This window comes from Astyanax mexicanus, chromosome 6 (assembly GCF_023375975.1).
Source record: "Astyanax mexicanus isolate ESR-SI-001 chromosome 6, AstMex3_surface, whole genome shotgun sequence".
NCBI classification, from domain to species: Eukaryota; Metazoa; Chordata; class Actinopteri; order Characiformes; family Acestrorhamphidae; genus Astyanax; species Astyanax mexicanus.
The window spans coordinates 5,697,878-5,723,693 of NC_064413.1; the positions used below are offsets into that span (position 1 = coordinate 5,697,878).

General features: G+C 39.5%; 2 protein-coding genes across 3 annotated transcripts in view; one reads left to right on the forward strand and one right to left on the reverse strand.

Moving 5' to 3' along the window:
- Positions 1-2,245: 2,245 nt before the first annotated feature.
- znf526 (zinc finger protein 526) lies at positions 2,246-16,912 on the forward strand. Its single transcript, XM_007250867.4, has 8 exons — positions 2,246-2,454; positions 3,990-4,475; positions 5,739-5,896; positions 6,889-6,990; positions 8,206-9,002; positions 9,499-9,625; positions 10,378-11,955; positions 14,780-16,912. Exons 2-8 carry the CDS (start codon positions 4,208-4,210, stop codon positions 14,939-14,941), a joined length of 3,192 nt encoding a protein of 1,063 aa, XP_007250929.3. The 5' UTR covers positions 2,246-2,454; positions 3,990-4,207; the 3' UTR covers positions 14,942-16,912.
- A 1,675-nt stretch (positions 16,913-18,587) lies between these two features.
- cicb (capicua transcriptional repressor b) overlaps positions 18,588-25,816 on the reverse strand; it is a 71,435-nt gene continuing 64,206 nt past the window's right edge. The window contains exons 17-21 of one of the 2 annotated variants that reach the window (XM_022674322.2): positions 24,723-24,877; positions 24,453-24,613; positions 22,714-22,848; positions 22,492-22,623; positions 18,588-20,777 (exon numbers count right to left, since the gene is read on the reverse strand). In XM_022674322.2, the coding sequence (XP_022530043.2) occupies positions 20,488-20,777; positions 22,492-22,623; positions 22,714-22,848; positions 24,453-24,613; positions 24,723-24,877 (873 nt within the window). In that variant the 3' untranslated portion in view covers positions 18,588-20,487. The remainder of the gene's footprint in view (positions 20,778-22,491; positions 22,624-22,713; positions 22,849-24,452; positions 24,614-24,722; positions 24,878-25,816) is intronic. The other variant, XM_049480714.1, reaches the window with a different exon arrangement.

The following is a 25,816-nucleotide window of genomic DNA, read 5'->3' on the forward strand; positions in this document are numbered from 1 at the left end:
CGGCAGCGTGCTGAGCGCAGAGGCTGCTGGGAAATGTAGTTCACCTGCATCACTTTCCGAATTAGGATTAGGGTTTGTTGGTTAAATAAAAATATATATCTTAGAAATGTTAGAATTTTTTTATTAAAGTTTAATAAATAATTCCCGCAATTTGTTAAATGTTTTCCTCGATTTGGCCACAAACCTTTCAAATAATTTATTCACTCATTTGAACAAACTGTTACCTCGAATGAACAATTCATTCTCTGAATATAATAATTTGTTGACTTAACTTAACTATCTATCCTCTTAGTTTAATAATGAATTCCCTTGTTTATTCAACTGAACTATCTGTTCTCAAAATGTAATAAATTTAATAATTTATTAATACATTTAATAATTTAATAAATAGTTTCCTTAATTTAACAATCTGTTTACTCAGTTTAATAATTCATCCCCTCAATGTAACAATCCATTTCCTCAATTCAATGATTTGTCCCTACAATTTAACAATCCGCTCCCTCAATAAAATAATTTATTTTCTAAGTTTAATAAATTATTCCCTCAATTTTATAAATTGTTACTTCAATGTTATAATTTGCTCTCTTACTTTTGAAATCATTACCCCAACCCATTACCTCAACTAAACAATCCATTTACTTTATTAAATTATTTGTGCTCTCAGTTTGCCTCAATATAATGATTTATTCACTTAATTTAACAATCCATTCTCCCAATTTAAAAATGTGATTCTATCAGTTTAATAATTTGTATCTGTAATAATCTGTTCTCTCAATTTAATTAGTTGTTTCCTTAGTTCCCTCAATTTTATGACGCATTACCCCAATTTAAAAAATGTTCTATTCATTCAAGGGTGAGAGAGGGATTTATTGATCTGAATGAAATTGTTTTAAAGACACATTTATTTTACCATGATACTTTTTATATACACTAGATCCATACTTGAAGAGCTATATTCCAACAAAATAATAATACTGTGTCATATTTACTGTATACTTTACACCACACCATCATATTATATTATTTTGTGACTCAAACAAATTGATTTGTAACCTCATTTAATAATTTATCAAATATATATATATTTCATATAATTTATTAAATATAATCTCTATATATGTATAGTATATTGTTTTGTGATCTTAATTAATTGTATCAAAATTGTCTAATTGCCCAAATACTATAAACCTTAGCATAAATATATTACTTATTTACCTCTGCCTTATTAGAAACACCTACCATGTTCATTTAGGGGCTCATTAAAGAAATTCAAAGTAAGAGATACAGACTTGTACAGAAATAAAAATATTATATAGAGTATAGAGGTTGCATCTACACTTAATATTAAAACAACATTCTTCTTTTTTACATGTGGTTTAAAACAGTACACTTAAAAAAAAAGAAAGTGTGAAATGCTGGAGGCAAGTGGAGGTGGAATAGCATTATAAGCCTGTTGGGAGCATCAGCTAAATGCACTTAGCTGTCTTTCTTAATGCTGTGGGTGAATGAAGGTGGGCTATTCAACAAAAGTTTGTACTCGTTATCATGTTTCACTAAACCCCAAAGTCTATTTCACACTGGAGTTCTCCTTTAACATAACATCTGCATGTAAAGTTGAAGGGGGCTGCTTACTATGAGCAAAAAACAACAAAAAAAGGAAACAAAAGCTTTCACATCACTATAAATACACAAAAATATAAAGGTATATGTTTGAGTAAAATAAACATTGTTGTTTTATTCTATAAACTACAGACAACATTTTTTTTCCAAATTCCAAATAAAATAATGTCATTCAGAGCATTTATTGACAGAAAATAGCAGACAGAAAACAGGTTCATATTCATAACGTTTAAGAGTTCAGAAATCAATATTTGGTGCAATAAACTTGTTTTTTAATCACAGTTTTCCTGCAACTTGGCATGTTCTCCTCCATCAGTCTTACACATTGCTTTAGGATAAATGTATGCCACTACTGGCGGAAAAATTCAAGCAATTCAGTTTGGTTTGATTGGTCTTGATTATTTTCCAGAAGTTTTCAATTCGGTAAAATCAAAGAAACTCATTTTTAAATGTGGTCTTTAAAAAAAACTGTAGCGCTGTCACTAGTGCACTATTTACAGACTAGTGTACTACAGTAGTTATCTATCTATGTGGTTTGGGACGCAGCCACCACTTGCCGCCAACAAACGTTTGAGTGGCATCCCACCGTCCAATCAGACTCAACAGCAGAGGCTACGTCGATACAACGGGGCGGTGCTTCGTGTGCAGCGTTGAAGCATCCCAGCGGATGGAGAAACGGTAGAATTCTGCACCGCCGGCGGCGCGAGTTTAGCGGTTGGTTTCAGCGGGAAGAGCCGGGGGTTTGTGGTCGGCGTGTTTTCGTTTCGGCGGCGGAAGGCTCCGAGGTGCCCGCGGAGTGGCGAGAGCGCAGCGCGGCGACCTGGAGGCCGGGAGGTAAGCGTTTGGTCGGTTGAGGGGAAGGGGAAGCAGGCCGCACTCAGGCGCGCCGGACCTGCGGGGAAAAGTGAAGAGCGCCGCCTGACGACCGCCACGCTGCGGAGGGAGCGCGGCGCAGAGAGGCCGGGCAGGAGGGCGGCAAACCCGGAGAGCGCCGCCACCTGCTCGCCACGGGCCTAGCTCGCTTAGATATTTAATAATACCGCTAACAGAGCTGTAAAGACGCGTTAACGGGTCTGAACGTGTAGTTTACCCGGTAAATAAGCGGGTTTAGGAGCCCCGCTGTCTTAAAGCCTCACATAAAGACAGACAGACGTCCCTAACATATAATACAGGTTTATGATTAGGGGGCTAAGCTCAGACTAGGGGAATCTAGAAGTATGGCTATTAAATCCAAGAGAAAACAAAACTGGAGCTGCAGGGGAAATTTAGCGATCTGTTTACTCAATTTAATAATTTGCCCCCTAAATTTAACAATCAGTTCCCTCAATTTTATTTATGAATATGTCCTTAAGTCCTTAAAATATAATTTTTCAACCCTGATGTTTTAGGGACTCTACAGGTAATCAGCACTGTAGCTTACAGTTGAAGACCTATAATTCAATACAATAATACTTAATCAATTTCCTTTGCTATATGTAGGCCTGATGATATATTGTGACAGAAATTATAATAAATTACAGCAATAAATTATATTATAGTCTTTTTAAAGGGGCACTAAATCTTAAACCATATTTTTAAATTGTTAGCTTAAATATCTTCTTCTTAAGTAATGAAACATATCAGTCCTGCTTAATACTTTATAAACCTTTCCTAATCTTTAAAAAAAACACATATAGCAGTCAGTTCTGTCTCTGCAGCACAAGGATGATGATTTCTGTGTACTTTGAAATGCAGATAGTGATGTCCAACCATCTGCGTCTCACCACTATCGAAGGCACACTGCTCAGCCCAATCAGCTCTTACTTTTGCTCCGCCCCTAAACCCCTACATCACCCAGTTCCCCAGTGTGGGGCGGGGAGTGAGCTCTGTAATCAGGGTCTCTCGGCACACACAGCTCAAAAAAACGCAACTGCAAGAACTGCTAGTAAAGCCTGCAGCCGCCTCGCACTCGCAAGTTTATAACAGCAAATGTAATCATTCCGTGTTCAAGGGGCAGATGCGAAAAACTAACCGACAAGAGCAATAAAAAAAAAAACAATCAAACCATGCTGAACTGCTTGAATTTTTGCACCAGGAGTGGTATTAAGTTATCCAAAAGCAGTGTGTAAGATTAGTGGAGGAGAAAGTGCCAAGATGCATGAAAACTGTGGTTAAAAACCAGTTATTCCACCAAATATTGTTTTTCTGAACTCTTAAAACTTTATGAATATGAACTTGTTTTCTTTGCATTATTTGAGGTCTGAAAGCTCTGCATCTTTAGTAATTAGTCAGGAAACTGCAGTGTGTAATATTTTGTTATGTTGATAACCATTGTAGTACTTTTTTATACACGTTGTAATGCTTTGTGTTTGTTTTTGTGTTGTTTCCAGATTGTCCAGTCATTATGAATCTAAGGGACCATCTTCAATAAGAAAATGCTTTGTGAAAAATCGAAAATTATACTCTTCAAACTAAAAGCTTCCTTTATAGAACTCTTTGTGTTCTGGTTCTGATTCTAATAATTGGAACACGCCTGTAACTCGAGGGAAAAGAAACAGCAACAGCGATACAAACCCAGGACCGAAGTTTCCTCCACACTGCAGTGACCATGGGTGACCAGCAGGAGGAGTATGTGGAGCATCAGTACATGTGCAGCGAGTGCCAGCAGCTCTTCAACACTCTGGAGGAGGTGCTGATACACCAGCAGATACACACCGGCGCTGAGGGCGAGGACGCCGAGGCTGTGTCCTGCCAAGAGGACACGGGGGAGAGCCAGTACCAGTGTTTAGAATGTGGCGCCATCCTCAGGAACTCGGAGGAACTGCTGCTGCATCAGGAGATGCACATGAGGGAGGCGGGGCTGGATGGAGATCACGGTATGTATGAGGGAACGAGTTTGCTCTAACATTGTTTCGGACTGTGTATTATCTTAGAAGTATCAAGCAGACTAAGGTGCTGTCACTATAAACTGAGGATCATTGAAATCTTATATAATGCTGCTTGCCCTCAGCAGCCAGAGTCCGAGAGAGCACAATTGACTATGTTCTCTCAGGGTGGGTAGATGGCACTCTCTCTCCCCTTATCACTTCTTATGTAATATAATCAGCACAGGCGTCTGTTAGCTGATGTGTCAAAGCTGGGTTGCTGCGCTTTCCTCGAAGTGTGCTGGCTACCCCCCCCCCCCCCCCCCCCCCCCCAAAAAAAAATATATGCTGTACCAAAACCACAGCTTTCTAGTGCTGGGTGCATTCATATTAGCTGAAAAAAAATCAATTAAATGATACAATAAAATTATAAAAAACAAATTGAAAGATGAATGAAATTGTTGTCCGTTTTGGTCAATTTTAAGGCATTGATATGAGGATACAACTGTAGTGTAAAAATGCATTTACTCATTATATTTAAAGAGCGATTAACTTCTAATCAATAAAAATGATTATTATAAAAAGTTAAAATATTGTACAAAAAAAATCATAATGGAATACAGTTACTGTTAATGGCCTATTTTTGCTAACTAAACAGAGTAGGCAATTTTGAGGTCAGCAAAAATGATTGTGGTCATGTCCATTTATTGTACTTTATAATGTTATAAAATAAATATTACTTTTAACACATAAATGTTCACAAGTGATCATTGTATTAAAAAGTCAAACATTACTTCTTTTAAAAACAAAAATTACTTCTTTTAAGATACTAATATGATATAATAATTAATAAATGGAACAAAATATCAGTATGATCGTATATGAATTATTGGATCGTTTTTGTTTGCGACACATCCTTAATGCATGTCCATAAATACGGATATTTTATTGATACTAAATAATCAACTAAAGCTCTTTCACAAATTTGACTTCATTACTCACTGCTTCATTACTCCATGTGGTGGCATTAAAATCTAAAGATAAAATAAAGAATATTGAATATGAAGAATCCGTAATTATTGGTATTGACTTATTTAGGAGTATTTTATCCTGTGAAGCATCATAGAGAACTGTCTTCTGATCCATCATTATCATGATAATATTGTATAGTGAATATATTTTATTGTGAGATTCATTGCTCTTTATTGTTCGAGAATTTGCTGCAGTACTGTTACAGACTGTGATCTGTGTTATTGGTGTGTAATTGTTTGGCAGAGGTGTGTGAGGTGACAGAAACGGATGCTGCAGTGGCAGGAGTGCCAATCCACTACCAGTGTCTGGAATGCTTGGCCCTCTTTGACACTCCGGAGATGTGGATGGCACACAGACAGACACACGGCAAGATGAGCACACACAGCAACATGTCCGAGGCTGTGAGTATACACCCAGCAGTCGCTTATAAACTCACTGAAAGCATCTGACATAACATATCCATCTGCTAGATTAAGTATGAGTAGCCCTATAACCTGTTGTTGACTTGAAAGTGCACTGGAACCTCTCTAAAAACTTTACTTGAGAACAAAACTCCTTCTTAGCGTTCAGTGAAAATTAATGTGAAAAGATTTTATTCCATATCATGTTGGAGTATTTTTGTTGGTCCATTCATCATTAGCTCCTGATGCAATGTAAAGAACAATGTGTCCACAAATGCTAAGGCTAAGCCCAGCTAATGTTACTATTATAGCCCTGTACAGCTAAATACAGATGAAACAGATGAAATACAGAATACAGATGAAACATGCAATCATATATATATATATATATATATATATATATATATATATATATATATATATATATATATATATATATATACACACACACACACACACACACACACAAATTTTACATATTTTCTAAGTAATTATCTTGTAATGGATATAAATCAGATTTATTCTGATTATGAATTATGTATGATTTTATCATATAAGTTGAAATACAGAACAGTATGTTATTTCTGCAGCTGGTTTTACCATAAATAAGCCTAGCAACAACTCTCCTGTATGATCTAGGGCTGCAACACTTAGTCGGCATAACCGACTGTTTCCTATAATATACTTTAATATACTTGTAATTTTTAGTTTAATAAAGCTATGTTAAACAATCAAAATGAACTGCAAAATTGGGCTTGGGGCCTAAACGTTTAGCTCTCCTCACTAGTAGGAAGTACAAATGCAGGGTGGGACAAAAAATAAATAATTGCGACTAATCAAACTAATAATCCACAGATTAGTTGACTACTAAAATAGTCTCACATGAGTCTCTTTAGACAGAAGTTACGACAAAAAGTAAAACATGCATACATGGGGATACAAGTATTTTGCATAACAATGCTAGCATATTCTGATCCTAATTTGTGTTTCAGGATTATGTTCTGCAGCCGGATGGTTCGATTACCCCTGTGGTCAGTGTACAGAATCTGGTGCTGGATGACGAGAGGGCGGGACAGATCTTGACTCTGGCTCAGGTATGTGCTGATTAATGGGCTGCAACTATGAAGTCTATGAAGGTATTGACTGCTATTTAGGACTATAAGCTCAGTTGAATTAATTTGATTAATAGAATTATAGTTAAATATTGATTTGATGAGATTTTCAAAATGTGATAATCAAGATTGTACTTCTTTAACTAAAGAAGCTGCAGAGGGAATCTCAGTAGACATTTGTTTTGTAAGAAATTTGTAAAGAACTTTTTTTTATGAGACAGTGATTTACATAATTTACTATTTTCCTCAACTGAAATATAAGGAGGTTAAGTTTACACTGTGATTAATATAAAAGCTGCTTGTAATGTTGGTGGGAGCTCCTTGCTGTTATAAAAAGAAAAACACAGTAGCTAAATTAAACTAGGGCTGCAGCTATTGAATATTTTAGGAAGCAAGAATTCTACTGAAAATTCTTTTGATTACAGTATAAGACTATAAGGCGCACTATGAATGAATGTCTATTTTCATACATAAGGCGCAGCAGGTTACAAGGCACATTTTAAGCGACACTAGTAAGGAACAGGGGTGTCACCATGTTTCCCTTCTAATTCCGCAGCTCTCGCTGCTGGGGGGGTGCCTAAATATACCAAACTGTAATACTGTAAGTCAAACAAGTGCTAGATATTAATCTACACAGTTTTCTCTCCTGTAAATTGTTTATTTAGGTAAGTAAAGCACTTCTGTTTATTTACAGTAAGCTTAGATTTCCAATACTTTAGCATGGTTAGCAGCACTTAGCGCTAGAAAATGCAGCACAACACTGAGTGTTCCGGTAAGACAGAGCACAATCAGCTAGCGGTTTGTCCCACGTAGCTTGTTTTAACACAGTAAACATGCAGACCACAGTCCAATATACTCACCTCTGAACACCGAAAGAGCCAGCGCTGTTGTTAGCGGTTAATACTAAAATAGACATGAGAAATAAAGCAGCAAACTAATCACAGAAAGTTAATCTGAAAGAAAATTTGAATTGAGTGTTTTCCACAGTGGATTAATCACAGATTCTTACCAGAGAGGTATGATGCTGCAGTTTTTAAAAATGTTACATATCTTTTTAGCTATTTCTAGCCATATATAAGGTTTATGTGCTGTTTCCATGTGGGTCAGCCAGACCTGACTCTTCCTGTATCAGTTTTGAAAAATGAAAAAATGTCTTTTAAATTGAAAAATTAATAAATTTTCATGCCAATATTCCAGGCTCTTCGAGAGCAGCAGGCTCAGATCCAGCCCAAACCAGCACCTACATCCAGAGCCACCCTTCTGCCAGGCTCCGCCTCCGCCTTGCCCGGCTCCGCCTCAGCCATGCTCCGCCTGCAGTTCTGCTCTGCTCAAGCCATCGCTGACGGCTCTGCCTCTACAACCCTCCGCAAGGCCAAGCTCCTCCCCCCTCTTCTGCCCTCGGAGCCAATCAAGCTTGAGAATGGTGTGACTGCGCTTAATCTCATCCCTGCCATCGAGCGCTCTGATTCGCTGAAGCACGGCGAGGAGGAGGTTTTGATCATCCATCCGTACGAGTGCTCAGAGTGCAACCTGCTGTTCAGCACTCCGGAAGATTTCCTCCACCACCAGGGGGAGCACTTCCTGGCGCAGGACAAAGAAAGCGGGGGCACCGGGGTCATGCTCGGGTATGAAGACGGTTCTGTATTGAGAGATGGAGAGGACGTGGAGAACGGGAGTCGGATGGGACCGGGGAGAAGCCTGAGCGGAAGACGATCGTACACCGGCCGCTCCAACGACCTGGGCTTAAACTCCTCCATGTCTTCCGCCAGCCTCCAGTGCGAGGAGTGCAACAGGACGTTCACCACGGCCAACCGGCTGGCGGCGCACCTGAGGGTCCACGAGCAAGGAACGCACGAGTGTCCGGAGTGTGACAAGGTGTTCAAGAAGTTGGGATCGCTACATACACACATGCGTACACACTCTGGGGAGGCCCGTTTCCTGTGTGTGGACTGTGGACACAGCTTTACTACAGAAATGACCCTCATCATACACAGGTATGGAAACATGGATTTTAAAAGTGTTGACATTCATTACTCTGTAGGTAGTAGTATAGATACTAGGGTTTTAAAAATACTTCTATAGAAGTATCAACGCAAGCATTTTACTCTTTAGGTAAAAGTGTAAAAATACTGGTTTCAAAACTACTTAAAGTAGGGATGCTCGATATTGGAATTTTAAATTTTACATTTAACATTTTATTTTTTCGACGATATATATTGCGATATTAAACAATGTAGCACCCATGATGTCACCAGCCCCACCTCCACCTGCTCATTTCCTCGCGTCAATTAAGAGCTGAGTCAGTGCAGAGCACTCATAACCCAAGGAAAACGGCAAAACAACAGTAATTATCCCTTTAATCAGGATTTCAAATGCCTTTTTTCTGGGATTAAAAGCATGAATTCAGATGTAACTGGAAATATTTCCAAATATATTGTTTAAATTCGTTGTGATTTAATCCTTTCTTTTCCTCTTTTTTTCACTTCACAGGAAATCACATACATCTGAGCCTCTTCACAGATGCCCCTTCTGTGCCAAAACCTTCACCAACATGACCAAGTTCCTGTACCACCGCCGCACACACACAAACCGCGAGCCTGCCAACCCTGCGTCCACAGTATGTATTTAAAGACAACTTACCTATTCTTTTGCCAGCTGCCAGTTGACAGTACACTCACTCTTCCTTTCATTCTTTAATGTGAATAGCTGCAATTTGGGCAAAATATCTAATAGCAATTTTCCACTGAATATTGCGATTGTGATTTAAATTGCGATTATTTTTAATCTGTTAAAACCCTAAACCTAGATATGATTATAAACTTCTGTCCACAAAATATTCCCAGGGTTCTCATATTAAATGCAGTTGTCAGTTTTATTTTTAAATTTCAAGAAAAGGGAAAAAAACGTGTCTATGAGCTCAAAGACTACAATTCCCAGCACTCTACGGACTACAAACATGGTGATATCACAGCATTACAGCACATGTGCCGCAACAACGTGATGTGTCTCTGGAAGAGCAGGCTGCGTCTTCACAGACACACACACACATGCTATTGGCTAATTCAAATCGCAGTTGAAAAATCGTGCCCATTCAAATCAATAAAATAACATTGATTGTTCAGCCCTAGTTAAAGCTACGATTTTTTTTCTTCTGTAAGGGAACCTAGGCTCTTGATACCTGTTGGTATGATAATTACATTTAGCACATCTTAGTTTCAATCTTAGTTAGTTTCAATGATCGCGCTCTAATGGTTGAGAAGAAGGATGGGTGATGTCCTCGAGAATTTCAGTCACAGTATTTCAGTGTTAAGAGTGCTTCAGTAAAAAAGGAAAAATCTTTTGAACCAGTTTTGCATTTTGTCTTTGCAGGTCCCTCTGACTCAACGCATTCCTCTGTCCATCATGCAGAGGGCGAGAGAACGTGAGGCTGCATGGAGGAAGGAGAAGCAGGCAGCCCTTATGGCTCCAGTAACTGCCGAACTGGACTCGAATGAGACCGTTCTGGAGGCGGCAGCCTCTGCCTGTCAGGTGGCTGTGGTAGCAGAGAACGGGGTGGATTCTGAGTATCCAGCAACGCAGGTTGTTGCGACATTACAGGTGCCTTCAGACGTCCCTAACGGCCAAACCTCGACCAGTACGGAAGGATGCGTGGGAGGGGCGGACACGGTACAGACTCTTGTTACTGGAGAGGCTTTAGGATTCTCCTGCTCCACCTGCGGTAAAGCGTTCACCTCACAGATCCGGTTACTGAGCCACCGACAGACGGCCCACTCTAATGAGCGGCGCTTCAAGTGCAACGTCTGCGGGAAGCCGTTCAAGAAGCAGATCCACCTGCGAAACCACCTGCGCACGCACACGGGCGAGCGCCCTTTCCAGTGCAGTGTTTGCGGCAAGACATTTTCCTCACTGGCCAACCTCAGCAGGCACGGCCTCACGCATACCGGGGTGCGCCCGTACCGCTGCGACGTGTGCCACCGCGCCTTCAGCCAGTCATCAAACCTGCGGCAGCACCGCCTGCTTCACAGCGACCTTGCGCCTTCTCCTTGTCCGGAGTGTCCTGCGACCTTCGTCCGACCGGAGAAGCTCGCAGCTCACCGCTTCTTGCGGCACCCAGGAGCACCGGCGCCATACCCCTGCTCCCATTGCAAAGAGGGATTCTTGCGCAAGCAGCAGCGAGACATCCACTGCCTGGAGGAGCACCCTGACCTTGCACAGCCTTTCCCAGGAGGCCTAGTAGGTGAGCAGGCATCCACTGCTGGCGGTGCAACACAGCAGGCTCCCTCATTGGCACCCAAACAGAACTTTGACTGCACTATATGTGGGAAGCGTCTGAACTCTCCCGCAAACCTTCGCTTGCACCAGCTCAGTCACGGACTAGGCCCGGGTCGCCCACGAGGCTCAGGCTCCACGTCAGGAAAATCCCATCCTTGTCCCGTCTGCGGGAAGCTGTTCGTTTCAGCCTCGAGCGTCACGCTGCACCAGCGGGTCCACACGGGGGAGCGGCCGTACCCCTGTGCCGTCTGCGGGAAGCGCTTCCGGCAGAACACGCACCTGCGGGAGCACTTGCGCACGCACTCTGGCGAGAGGCCCTACCGCTGCGAGTTTTGTGGCAGGGGCTTCGTGCAGAGCATGCACCTGGCTGAGCACAGGCGCACGCACACCGGCGAGAGGCCGCACTCCTGCGCTGAATGCGGAAAGGCCTTCAAGACAGTCTCCAACCTGAGGAACCACCGCAAGACCCACACGCGTGCCCACGCGCAACAGGAGGCAGAGCAGGTGAAGGACATCCTCACCACAGAGGCCACAGTTGAAGGGAACGTAGCTACGGTTGCCGTGTTGAACACCTCGGAGATGAATCTCGCGACTGCAGTACCGGCTCTCTGCCAGCAGGGGGTCCAGATCGGACAGCCACAGCTCATACAGATCCAGACGTCTGGTCTGACTCAGGTAGGTCGTATTTTACTGAATGGTCAAGAAATGAACTTGAGCACATGTTTGAGCCAGTGGTAAATTGCAATTATTGACACCTTTTTTTCACCTTCTTTAATATAGTGAATATATAAATTAATGTCGATAAACAAATGACTGTAAGAGTGGAAAACGATGGTGTAAATGTAATGTAAAATGTAAATGACGGTACATTGCTGTATTCTGAATAGGAAACAAAATAATTTTGTAGTGTGATGTAATTTGCAAAGACTAGAGCCTTTATTTTACTTTATTATTATACTATTATATATGTTTTAGGTTTTGATGACTTATGAATTACAATCTCTTATTAATGTGATGAATAAAAGGTTAACAAAGAGCTTTAGCATTTATCATGAGGAACTGTGTATGTATGTGTGTGTAAGTGAGGGGTGGTGGGTAGCCAGTGTTACTTTTAATGAGATTTAAGGTGACATATTATGATTAAGTTATGATAGATCTATGGGTTATACAAAACATGTTTATGAAGTTCTTTACACAAAATCACTCACAGATCTCTTCAGCTCAATTCTTGCAAGTTTAAGTCCTTTTCAGGCTCTGAAGCCTATGCAAATGTAATGCAATGTATACGTTGAGTGTTTACCACACGTTGGTGTTAGCTCATGCTGAACGGCAAAACACAAAACCCTCATCTGCTGATGCCACATTTTGCGTAATATGACCCCTTTAAAGCATATTTCAGCATAAATTAAATTTAATCTACCTTCTAAATTTGAGACGGTAGTAATGGGTGCTGGGCGGTATACTAGAGAGAAAGTTAAAACTGACGTGTTTTTCACATACCACCATATCGCTAGGAGACGCTGTGGAGTGCCGTGTAGAAGTTTAGAGAGCCGTGAAAGAAGCACAGTAAGGGCAGCTCAGCTCAGTCTCACGCTGGTCTACCTGGATAAACATGAGAACAGAACTCCTGCATAGGGCTGTCCCTAACGATTATTTTTTAAACGATTATTCTAACGATTATTTTTTTCGATTAGTCGACTAATCTATTTTTTGAGAAACATATTTAAATAACTATTATTTTACGTTTTAAAGCAAACGATAAATTACTATATTTATATATAATAACAACAACAACACAAGCCTACTAAACCAAACCCCACACTTATAATCACTTACATGTACAGCACGTTGTTTAGATCTATAACGCTAAAAATGGATAAGCTCCCATACACCACCTCCGTGTGTTGTTTTCTGTGACCGCTAGATTTTGTGACCACTGGCAAGTAGTTCTCAGCAGACCGGTGCACTGGCCGATTCGAAACGTGTTCGTTTCTAATGTTTACCCCGACTGGCCAAAACAGTTAAGTTTAGGGCTGAGGGTAAGGTGTAGGTATAGAAAGCTTCTGTTTTGCCAATGAACGCTCATAACCGTGAGCACTGGTCACAAAATTCCGACGGTGACAGAAAACGGTGTAACACCGCAGCGCCGACGGCTCTAGCTAAAATAACTTAAGGCAGCTAGCTTAGCTAAACACCTGAACTTATGAATAATGCTACTGTTTCTGGAAACTGCGAAATGCCATGCACAAATATAAACCAAAAATGTATAATTTCTGCCTGTGGCAGGTTTAAAACCTTTGGTAGACAGCCTTAAGTCTTTTTAAGGACACCCGCGGAGACCCTGATGTAAACGGTAACTTACTGTGTGACCCTGTTGACATAGTGCTCCTGGATGTTTGCGCTTCAAGTGCTCCTGCATAGCAGTTGTGCTACTGTGATAGACCATCCCCATTTTGCACATATGGCAGAGGACCACATTGTTGCCCTTTTGCGTGAAATGCTCCCAAACTTGAGATGCCCGCTGGCGTTTTTTTGTAGCTGGAGATCGCTCTCCGGAGTCCATGCTCTCCACAGGCACCGCCATGTTTACGACGCGCCGACGCGCGTTATGCAAATCGATGTATTTTCGTAATCGATGACGTTGATTATGTCGACGCGTCGTCCCAGCCCTACTTCAGCTTCTGCTGCTGCTGCTCCTTACAATATGAGTAACTATAGCCCTGTTTAAATATATTAATACTGTAGCATGAAGAATAATATTAATGCATACTGAACTGAATTAATTTGTTGACTGGAGAACCAAGGGAAGTATGATAAACTGACAAACAGCTGCTTTAATACTGTAATGCCTCTAATGGCTTCAATAATAACAAATTCTAAATTGATATTAAACTTGTTTTACTTGTGCAATTACAAATATCTCTTGAATACCTATATTTTGAGTATTTTAGGTTAATTTATAGTTTTATCTTTTTTATTTCAAATATTAAGTTCTGTAAAGGAAGCCGTATTAAATTTTTTGAAGTATCTATTGTTCACATTCTTCAGCCGTTTTTTTGCTAATAAAGTCTATTTTTTTTCTTATATAGTGTAATTTTGTGGGACAAAGTAAACCCAAGAGTAAATAAAGCCTTAGGAGTTTTATATTTTATGTACTCCTAACAGTAGAGTATATCACAAAGCTATATTTAAGCCCAGTCTATAAAAACTATAAATAAATAATAATAATAATAAAAATACCATGATATACCATGAAACCATCAGAATCTTGCAAAACACCGTGATATGCATTTTTGGTCATACCACCCAGTATTAACATCACTAAAGTAAAATAAATAGTAAAAGAGTGTTTTTTTTTTTTTTTTTTAGGTAAAACGGTTAATTTCTTTAACATAATGTGTGCTTTAGGGCATTAACATTTGGTGCACTAGTTTATTTTTTATATATTTTTGAATGTTTTAAAACTTTTTTTTTCTTCTACCTTCTCCTTATCTGACAGACTCAGGGCACTCCCACCATCATGTGTAATGAGTTCGGGGAGACGATAGCCATCATAGAGACGAGCGGCGACCTCGCCGAGGCCATAGAGCTCTACCACACTGCACTGGAGGGCGGGGTCAACATGGAAGCCATCACACTGGACAACCTGCAGCTGATGTGACATGAAGGGATGGAGCAGATAGTGGCATACTGAGATGGTCATACTGTGGGGCTGGGCTGGATAACTACAGGAATGGAGGGGCCATAGCTGGCTGGAGGGGATATTGAGGGAGGATGGAGTTTTGAGAATTATGAAATGAGTATCTGACAGGTTGCTGGCTCTGTTACAGTGAGCGTGAAATGCCTGGATGTTCAGCTCCAGCGTTCTTTAACCTGATCTGTGTCTGCTGCATTTGAAGCATACAGTTAAGGACCAATACCTCAAATTCTGTGGTTGTTTCAATTAATATAAGATCTTACTGTAAATGTAGAGGAGTCTGCCCTGTGTTTTAACTTGGGCAATGTTATTTTTAAAGTATGAGGAGGAAGATAGAAACAATTCAGCTTAAATTACAAGAGTTTGCCAGAATTCTAAACATCTGCATTTAACTACTTGCATTTGCACCTATTTTTAACAGGTGTTCACAAATCGTGTATAATCTATAATATAATAGAATAAAAGCCTCAGACATTTGGGCTCTGCAGTTCTTACTCTAGAGTGATGGGGTGCCATCTTTAGGAGGAACTTGAGTGGTAGAATGATTTATTCAACATCAGCCAGTAACAGACGTCTCACCAGTAACTGATGCTCTATGATGTGGCTGAATACAATCAAATCCTTACAGCAAAGTCCTAACATCTATTATGTAAGCCCACTTACTGTATTTTTCGCACTATAAGGCGCACTTAAAATCCTTTCATTTTTCCCCAAAAATCAAGAGCAAGCCTTGTAATATGAATTTTACCAGTCAATTTGTTAGTAGCAGTAAAGCCTCTCCACTGGGTTATAGTTTCGAGCAGTATTAGCATTAGCTGCTAACCGCACTAAGCACTAGTTAGCTCTTTTGTCGTTCAGAGGTGAGAATTATCTGCCTGTAACCTGTTCTTAACCATGGCTAGCACTTAGCTCTCTTGCCATTCAGAGGCGAGTATATTTGATTGTAGCCTTCCCATTTACTGTGTTAAAACAAGCTATGTGGGACAAACTGCTAGCTAGCTAATATCGCCCTTATTGGAACACTCAGGGTTCCTCAGTGCAGAGCTGTCTGGCTAGCCTTCGAAAAAAATCTGGAAATCTAAGTTACTGTAGATAAACAGAAGCGCTTTACCTTATGAAAAGGAATTGAAAGGTTTTAAGTAAAGAATTCTGTGTAGATTAACATTGAGCGCTAGCTTGACTTAAAAAAAAATTGCGCCTTAAAGTCACAATTAATGACAACTTTATAAGCCCTAAAACGGAGCCCTGTGGGATTCCACAATATGTATTAACCTACATTTAAAGCTGTTGTCAGCAGTGGAAATAAAAACTAGATATCAATGAAGCCTGCAAGAGCAAGTCTATAATATTGTAATATTGTGATAAATACCCTTTATTTTAGCAGAAATGGTGGAGGAGCAGAAATTCAGATACTTTGGCCACACAGTCTATACTAAATTGACAGATACAGAGATACAAGGAAACAGGTCACACTTTGTATTAGGTAATAGTCTGTATGCTACACATGCAGCAGAAGATGATCAGTCACAGTGTAAAGCATTCCTAAAAAGAAGAAAAACAGGGCTACAGAAAAGTGAAGCGATCTAGTTGGAGCCAGGGTTAAGCCCAGCATGACCAGCCTGATGAACTCAGAACCACGATGGAACGGACTGCAGAAAACACGCTAAAACAGGACAAACCCGGCACGAAGCGAGAAGGTCCGAGTAGAGCTCTCGCCTCGGGCCCAGTGATGTGAATTCAGACAGGGGATGGACAGGAGATCTCATAAAGACCCAGTCTAAAAAAAACTCTGTTCTCCTGGTCTGTACTTGTCCGTTTAAGTATCTTATAACTTAAAATGTGTTTTTTTTTTTGTTTTTTTTTTTTACTTTACTATATGATCAGCTCAAGTGTCAAGTTGTCAAATATATGTTGTAAATAAAAGCTAACAGTTTGTGTTTGTCTCTGTATGAGTTTTCTAGATTATGGGCGTGTTTAACAGGGCTGATAAAACAAATAATATACAGGGCCGGATCGTACACTCTGCGCAGGGTGCGTCTCGATGCTTGTTGCTATCTTAAACCCCATTAACAGTCAGTTTTCACGTTTAGGAATACATCCACACTGATGGGCATGGTGGTCTGGAAGTGAGTTTCTATCTTGGCGGTGGGAAATACACTGACGGTGCGCCACTGACTGATTAAAACCCTGACAACAGTCAGCCCCCCAATCTTACCTTAGCCATGTAGGAGCGGCGTGCGCACTGTGCGTCCTCAGCCCTTGTACACCTCCACTCGTTACACACACACACAGATGCACTGCAGAGCACAAACCCGAATTAAACAGAATAAAATACCATTGCTGCTCCCTTAAATGAGCTGATGGCGTACCTTTTACAGCATGAACATGCAGGTCAGTTTCCTCTGGTGAGATGCACAAAAGTGCCGCGCTGTTCAGATACAATCCCGCCAAAGTCCGAGCACACCTGTCTCTTAAAGGAAATGGCAACTGGCACACTTATTGGTTTATTTCACGTTTATATTCAATTATTCATTACGCCCAAAACACATACCCCTGATTAATTAAGAACATTTTGTGCATGTACATTTTTTTTTTTGCGCCCTCATAATACCAAAGACACTGATGCCTTAAATTAACCTGTATTATGCATAATTGACCGATGCACTAAAGATCACTAAAATAGGGCTCATAGTGTCTATCTCAGAGCTCCACTGAGCATATACAGTAGGACAACTTTGCATTTCTATACTGTTACTGTTTCTTTGCATACTTTGTTTTCCTTCTCCTTTCACCCTGTTCTTAAATGGTCAGGAGGACCCCACGGGATAGACCACCACAGTGCCACTGCTGGACTGAGAATACTCCAACAACCAGAAAATATCCATTCAACAGTGTTTTGTGGGCAGAGTTCTGTGACCACTGTTGAAGGACTAGAGAATGACCAACAGAAGCTAGGTGGAGCAGCTAGTTGGTTGGAGGGTCTAAGCCTATGTTCACATTACCAGGCTGAAGCAACTCAAATCAGAGTTTTTGCTCACTGTGACTTTTTCATGGCTGTGTGAATGTGCCAAATTCAATTTCTTCAAATCAGATTTGAGTCACTTGATGATCTGGGATTCAAAGCTGCAATCCTCTGATTACAGTCACAGCACCTTAAAGAGCAACTAAACCCTAAACCATATTTTTCTATTAATACCTGAAATATGACAGATACAGAGATACAAGGATAAATATATATAAATATATCTATAAATAGCTAAATCAGAGAAAATGATTCCGAAACTAAAGTGGTCTCTTAATTTTTTGTATAGGCTGTATAGGCGAGGATGATGTGTCCGTATACTTTGGTACGAAGACACATGACAATATGCAGATCAGTCAATCAAAAATTCCCGCCCACTCCGACCATTTGCGTCTCACTACTATCAGAGGAACACCGCTGCTGCAGCTCAGCCAATCAGATCTCTCTCCTGCCACGCCTCTAAACACATACATTAGCCGTGCCCCTCCCAAACTGCCCCTTCCATTTATTAGCCCTTTTTAAATATTCAGTCAGAGTCAGCAAAAATCAGAGGGTTTAGTGCCCCTTATATTTAGAGAACAAAACAAGTTTCATATTCATAGTCATTTATTTTTGTTTCCTTTTGTTTTACACGTTCAGTTCATGTAATAGCACTGTTGAACCTTTTTAATAATGCTTTTTATTTTTGCTCCTTAATATGACGTGGAGTCCACAAGACTCCACTGGAACTAAGTACAACACGAACAAGCCTCGCACGATTAAAAAAATCAGACCATCAGACGCCCAGCCTCCTTCCTATTCCTCCTCCTCCTCTTGCTGCTCTCTCTCTCTCTCTCTCTCTTTCTCTTTTCTCAACCGAAAGTGATTGAGTTGTAGAAAGACCAATAAAGTGACGAAAGGAAGAAAAGAAGGAAGGATTGAGGGGGGAAGGATGAATAAAAGGAAGGAACAGAGTTGGGGAGGAATGTTAGTGGAGAAGAGCTAGAACTAAACGACCGGGCTGGACGACACGACATGATCATGATAATATTTGTACGTAAAAAAGAGAAAAGAAGAACGTCTCAGCGGTCCTAAAGTTACGGGTAGAAAAAAGGAAATGTTTAAAGTTGCGAGTTGCGGAAGTACGCAAGGACGAGCTGGGAGTAAAATTAATTATTTTATTCTCTCTCTCTCTCTTGCTCTTGTCCTGGAACTCCCGATTCTCGGAAAGCAAGACGAAAAAAATACAGTATGTAAGAATATACGGATTAAATCCACAAGAACAGTATTAATAAGAACAGTAATGCAAAATTAATTAAATGTAAATTTACGAGTCGATTTAAAAATCAAGTTTTGCTTCTTCTTTTTTAAAAAGTTATTAAATGTCTTATAATAAATCCTTAAGAATATATTCCCACATCCTCTCGACTCCTCACTTGCATCATTTCACAATGAGAAAAAATGGCAAATTAAATATGTCGCTGTATATTTATATATATATATAGATATATATAATTATGTATATATATATGGAAAAAGGTCACCTGTCCAAACGAATGGCCGTAAATGTGCCCACCGACTGACTCGCACTCTCTTCCCTTCCAGTAACGTCTTCCTTCATGGCTGACCTACAAAAAAAAACCCGGCAGCTTCGGAATGATCCCAGCCTTTACTGCAGCCAATCATAGGAAGAAGGAGCTTGCTAATGGCTGTGCTAACACGCTAAGCTAGCTAGTAAGTCCCTCGCTGGGCTATAATCAGTGCCTTGACAAAATGCTCTTCAGATAAAAGTCTTTAAAAAATAATAATTATAATAATAATAACAAACATAAGAAAAAAAAAACACTGTGGAAGAGAAAGGAAATGATCAAAATATCAAAATATATAGTCCGTTAAGTCTTCATCATCTCTAAAACCAAGCCAAAGGAGGCCGGCCTCACAATGACTGGCGGTAAACCATGAGCCTAGGAGAAACCATCCGCGCCCATAACGATACTTCCATATATGCCACGTTTAAAAAAAACAGAAAAAGACCAGTTAGGTCTTGAACAGATGCCCTCGTGAGTCCCGATTCTGCGGCAGCAGCGTTGCCTCGTGCCGTCGCACCCGACAACTCCAAAGTCCTCAAGTACTTAAGTCACAAAAGTCTGAAGGAAGCCTTAGCAGATAAAATAATGCTTGAAGTTCAAGTGTGGATATTTAAGACAATGAACAGTGGTGTGTATGTGTGTGTTTAGTTGTGTAGAAATGTGCGTAAATACGTCCCGGGTGTATGCAGACTGCGGAAATGTGACCTTCTGCATGGAAACGTCTTTTTCCAACAACGTGAAAAATACTGTGGAATTCGGTTTCAAAATCCCGTAACCTCGGGACGCCTCCCCCTCACTCCACACTCAAACTCTTTATCTCAGAGCATTACAGATGTGTGTGTCTTATGCAGATGTTGCACCAGGGGAGAATTCTGATGAAAAAAAAACTTCATTGTTCCTCTCGTCTTGCCTGGCAAAACTCATCTGGTGGAGTCCAGCGAATCGCCTGCGTTCCTGGCCTCCTCGCAGCTTATCTGCTCCTCCTCTTGCCCCGCCTCCTTCTCAGAAAGCTCCATCCCTCCTCCTCCTGCCTCGCTGATCGCCGGCCCTGAAGGTCCTGGTAAAGAGGCGAGGTCTGGAATCCCAATGCTCTCCGAAGGCGCGGCCGTCTGCATGATCTTCTGACGGACCTCACGGATCTTCAGCTGCAGGCACACCTTCGTGGGGAAGATGTCGGCGTACCTCGCCTGGAAAGCAGCGGTGGCCTGGGCTGCAGGGGGACAGAAACACAGTTGCTGAGTTGGCCAGGGTGATTACAGCAGCTTTAAATCATAGTCGATGAGCAGTAAGTGCAGTATTTTACAGCTCAAGTACAGATGATTTGAATAGTGATTGTACATTTGACTTGTCTTGGATGCTGAAGTATGTATACTTAGGCCCAATCCCATTTTACCATGTCTAGGGGTAGGGTGTCCCAATTCTTGTTGAGTTGGAGGGGGGGAGGGGTGGTAGTGTTAGGGAAACATGGCCCTTTAAACAAATATTTTTAGAGGCACACTCCAAACAGAGGGCTGAGAGAATCACTGCAAAAATGGCCACTACATTACCGCTATGTTTTATGGCGATTTTCTTCATAATAAGCATAAAAAATATTTAGAACCAAACTAGTAGTATGTTTCAGTATCTAGCTAAGTTTTCTGTCCCACCTTAAATAGTGCAAAAATAAAAGTTAATGAAAGCTAATTTCAGCTCCACATCACAGAGAAATTAAGGAAGTAATAATTACAAGCCGTTTTTTTGTATTTGGTATTTTATTTAAAAACAAAAAAATAAATAATGTTTTTTTTTATTTTATGATTTTGATTCTCAATTGATTATCCAAAGGACAAATTATACACAGACTCGTTTAGTTGGTTATTTTCCAATTTCATATCTGTTCTTCTTTTGAGTTTTTTTTTTTTATTAAAAAAATTGTTTTCTTCTGTGTTTATTTTGTGCAGGAATTTCCTTTTTTAATTTGTTTTTATTAAATATGATTTCTTTCTATTGGGTTTGTCTTGTTTTCTTTGTCAAATGTGGTGGCAGTTAGCTTATAGCTTGTTGTTGGTAGAAGAGCAGCGGTGATCTGCGCGTGAGCAGCGCAATTTCTTTGTTTGGTTTTGTCACCCAGACAGTTCATTTACTTTGGGATATTTGCATTTCTTTTTCGTTAATATAATTTTTTTTGTTTCTATTGTGTGGAGTTTAATGTTTATCTTTTGAAATTTGTTAGATTATATTTATGTTGGTATTTAGGATTTAGTTTAGTTGGTTCATTTTCAATTTTATATTTATTCGTCTTTTTTATTGGAGTTTATTGTGTGCAGGAATTTCCTTTTTTATTTGTTTTGATTAAATATTATTTCTTTCTATTGGGATTTTTTCTTGTTTTCTTTTTTAACTGTGGTGGCAATTAGCTTATAGCTTGTTGTCAGTAGGAGATTAGCGGTGATCTAAGCGTGAGCGGCGCAATTTCTTTGTTTGGTTTTGTCACCTAGACAGTTTATATACTTTTGAATTTTGAATTTTTTTTTCGTTAATATATATTTTTTTTGTTTTTCTATTGTGTGGAGTTTAATGTTTCTCTTTTGAAATTTGTTAGATTATATTTTTTTCAGTATTTTGGATTTAGTTTAGTTGGTTCATTTTCAATTTTATATTTATTCGTCTTTTTTATTGGAGTTTATTTTGTGCCGGAATTTCCTTTATTTTTATTTGTTTTGGCTGAATATTATTTCTTTCTGTTGGGATTTGTCTTTGTTAATTGTGGTGGCAGCTAGTTTATAGTTTCTGAGAAGTGCTCAGAAAATTATATAAAAATAAATAATTTTCTTAATTCACATTAGATTAGTCTCAGACTCCAGAGTATCTGCGCCTTGAATTGTCTTCAACAGTTTTGTCACAATCTTACTCTTGGGGACCACGTGTCTGTGTGTTTGTGTTACCTGAGGGAAAGAAGCCGTGCTCCTGGAACAGCTGCATGACGAGAGCTCTCCTCTGGTCCAGTGTTCTTCTTAAAGACGAGTACGGGACTTTATCAAACTCCAGCTCCCCAAGAATATCCTCTCCATCTGTACCTGAGAGAAAGAGAGAGAGTTAATGATGTTTAGTAAGACATCCTGTATGAATTTATCTCTCCAGGGGGAGGAAGGTATGAGGGATATTACCTGGCCTGTCGAAGGTGAAGATGTCCCCCTCACACTTAGCAGCACTTTTGGGTGTGCTTGGCTCTGAACTGCAGCTGGACCTGCGGCGGCTCTTTCTCTTCGGAGAGATGGGGTCCTCAGTGGACGAGTCCAAATCTGCAGACCGTGAAGACAATAGAGATGGTTAACGTTATTGTTGATTGGCGATCGACCCCCTAAACACTGATCTGTCCATCTCTAGTAATAACTGTAGAAAAGCTTTAATCCAGTATGAATCAGCAGTGTGCATCGTTTTTACAGGGCTGACAATAATAAATGTGGAGTGTTTTTAATCCAGTATGAATCTACAGTGTGTATAGATTTAACCGGGCTGACAATAATAATTGTGTAGTAATATCAATCCAGTATGAATCTGAGGTGTGCAAATTCAGTAATATTTGAATCTGCAGTGTGTATAGCTTTTTCAAGGCTATCATTAATAATTGAAAGTGATTTTAATCCAGTATGAATATACAGTGTTTAAAGCTTTTACACGGTTGACAAAAATAATTGTACAATGATTTTAATCCAGTATGAATCAGCAGTGTGCATAGTTTTTAGAGGGCTAGCAATAATAATTGTGAAGTGATTTTAATCCAGTATGAATCTACAGTGTGCATAGTTTTAACAACTATAACTGACAGTAATAATGTATTAAAGTGACAGTATAAAAATTATAAAGTGTATCTTCAACACGGCTAACCATAATAATTGTGGAGTGATTTTAATCCAGTATTAATCAGCAGTGTGCACAATTTTAACAGGTTTGACAGAAATAATTGTGGATTGATTTTAATCCAGTATGAATCACCAGTGTTCATAGTTTTAACAAGGCTGATGGTAATAAATGTAGAATTATTTTATTTCAGTGTTAATCAGCAGTGTGTTTAGTTTTAAAAGGGCTGACAATAATACTTGTGGAGTAATTTTAATCCAGTATGAATCTACAGTGTGCATAGCTTTAACCAGGCTAATAGTAATAAATGTAGAGTGATTTTAATCCAATATGAATCTGAAGTGTGCAAATTCAGTAATATTTGTGGAGTGATTTTAATCCAGTATGAATCTGCAGTGTGCATAGCATTAGATAGATAGATAGATAGATAGATAGATAGATAGATAGATAGATAGATAGATAGATAGATAGATAGATAGATAGATAGATAGATAGATACTTTATTTATCCCGAAGGAAATTTAGGATTAGGATTAGGATTAAATTTAGGATTTAGGATTAATTAACATGGCTGACAGTAATAATTGTGGAGTGATTCTAATCTAGTATAAATCTACAGTATTTATAGCTTTAACACAACTGACAGAAATTATTGTAGAGTGATTTTAATCCAGTATGAATCTACAGTGTGCATAGCTTTAACAAGGCTGACAGTAATAAATGTAGAGTGATTTTATTTAAGTGTGAATCAGCAGTGTGCATAGTTTTAATAGGGCTGACAATAATAATTGTGGAGTGATTTCAATCCAGTATGAATCTAAAGTGTGCAAATTTATTAATATTTGTAGAGTGATTTTAATCCAGTATGAATCTACAGTGTGTAAAGCTTTAACAAGGCTATCATTAATAATTGAAAGTGATTTTAATCCAGTATGAATCTACAGTGTTCATAGCTTTTACAAGGCTGACAGTAATAAATGTAGAGTGATTTTAATCCAGTGTGAATCCAGTATGAATCTGTGTGCATCTCTCTCGCTCGCTCTTGCCTCCCTCACCGGTCGAGTTCTTCCTCTTCCTTCTATAGCTGCCCAGAATGGCCCGGGGCGAGGTGGCCAGGCTCTGAAGAGTGGGGGAGGGAAGCACTTCTTCTGGACGAAACTCAGGCAGTTCCGCAAACCGCTCCTCAAAATACACCTCCGACAGGACCCTGCGGCACAGCCAATCACAGCTCACTCTATGCCACCTCCACCATGACATCACACATCATTTATAATCAGAACTAATATAAGTTATCTGTCATAAATGAGGACACTCACTTGTCAACCGAGTCAAACGGGCGTTTGAGGGGCGGTGGTCGTGCCTTGATCTTTTTGGGAGGTGGAGCATCTTTGTCTGACTGTGAAAGGGGCGGGGCAGGATCTGATCCTGATTGGGGTAACGGAGATGAAGACGCAGAATCCTTCCATTCAGCCTGGAATAAAAAGAAAGAGAGTCTGTGGCGTGCATACTCTACAATCTCCCAGTTCACGTAATCTGAAGACTGTAGAGTGATTTAATCCAGTATGAATCCGCAATGTGTGTAATACCTGTAAACTGAGTTTTATTCCACTATAAATATACAGTGTGTGTAGTTTTTACTGGAGGGCGGTAATAATTATGGGATGATTTTAATAAAGTATTATAAGTGAGTAAGTAAGTATTCTAAGGGTGTGTAAATTTCACACTCTGGCAGAAATAACGATGCAGTGCTTTTAATCCAGTATGAATGTGCGTTTTTGTAGTTTTTACAGTCTGAGAATAATAATTAAAAATCTTAAAAATCTTACCCAGTATGAATTATTAGTGCATGTACCTTATACAGTGTGACAGTAATAACTGTTAAGTAATTTTAATTCAGTATAAATCTCTAGTGTATGTAAATTGCACAATCTGGAAAAAATATTGATGCAGTGCTGTTAATCCGGTATTAACTTGCGTTTTTTGTAGTTTTTACAGTCTGAGAGTAATAATTATCAAACAATCTAACCCAGTATGAATTATGAGTACATGTATTTTATACAGTGAGACTGTTTAATTGTTGAGTGATTTAAATCCTGTATGAATCTCTTGTGTGTGTAAATTTCACACTCTGGCAAAAATAACAATGCAGGGCTTTTAATCCAGTATGAATCTGCATTTTTCTTAGTTTCTTTAAACTAGAGGTAGCAATAATCCAACCCAGTATGAATTATCAGTGCATGTACTTTATACAGTGTGACAATAATAATAGTGTAAGGATTTTAATCCAGTATGAATCTCCAGTGTGTGTAATTTTCACACTCTCACAAAAATGCAGTGCTTTTAATCCAGTATGAATCTGAGATGTCTTGTAGTTTTTACAGTCTGAGAGCAATAATTACTAAACAATCTA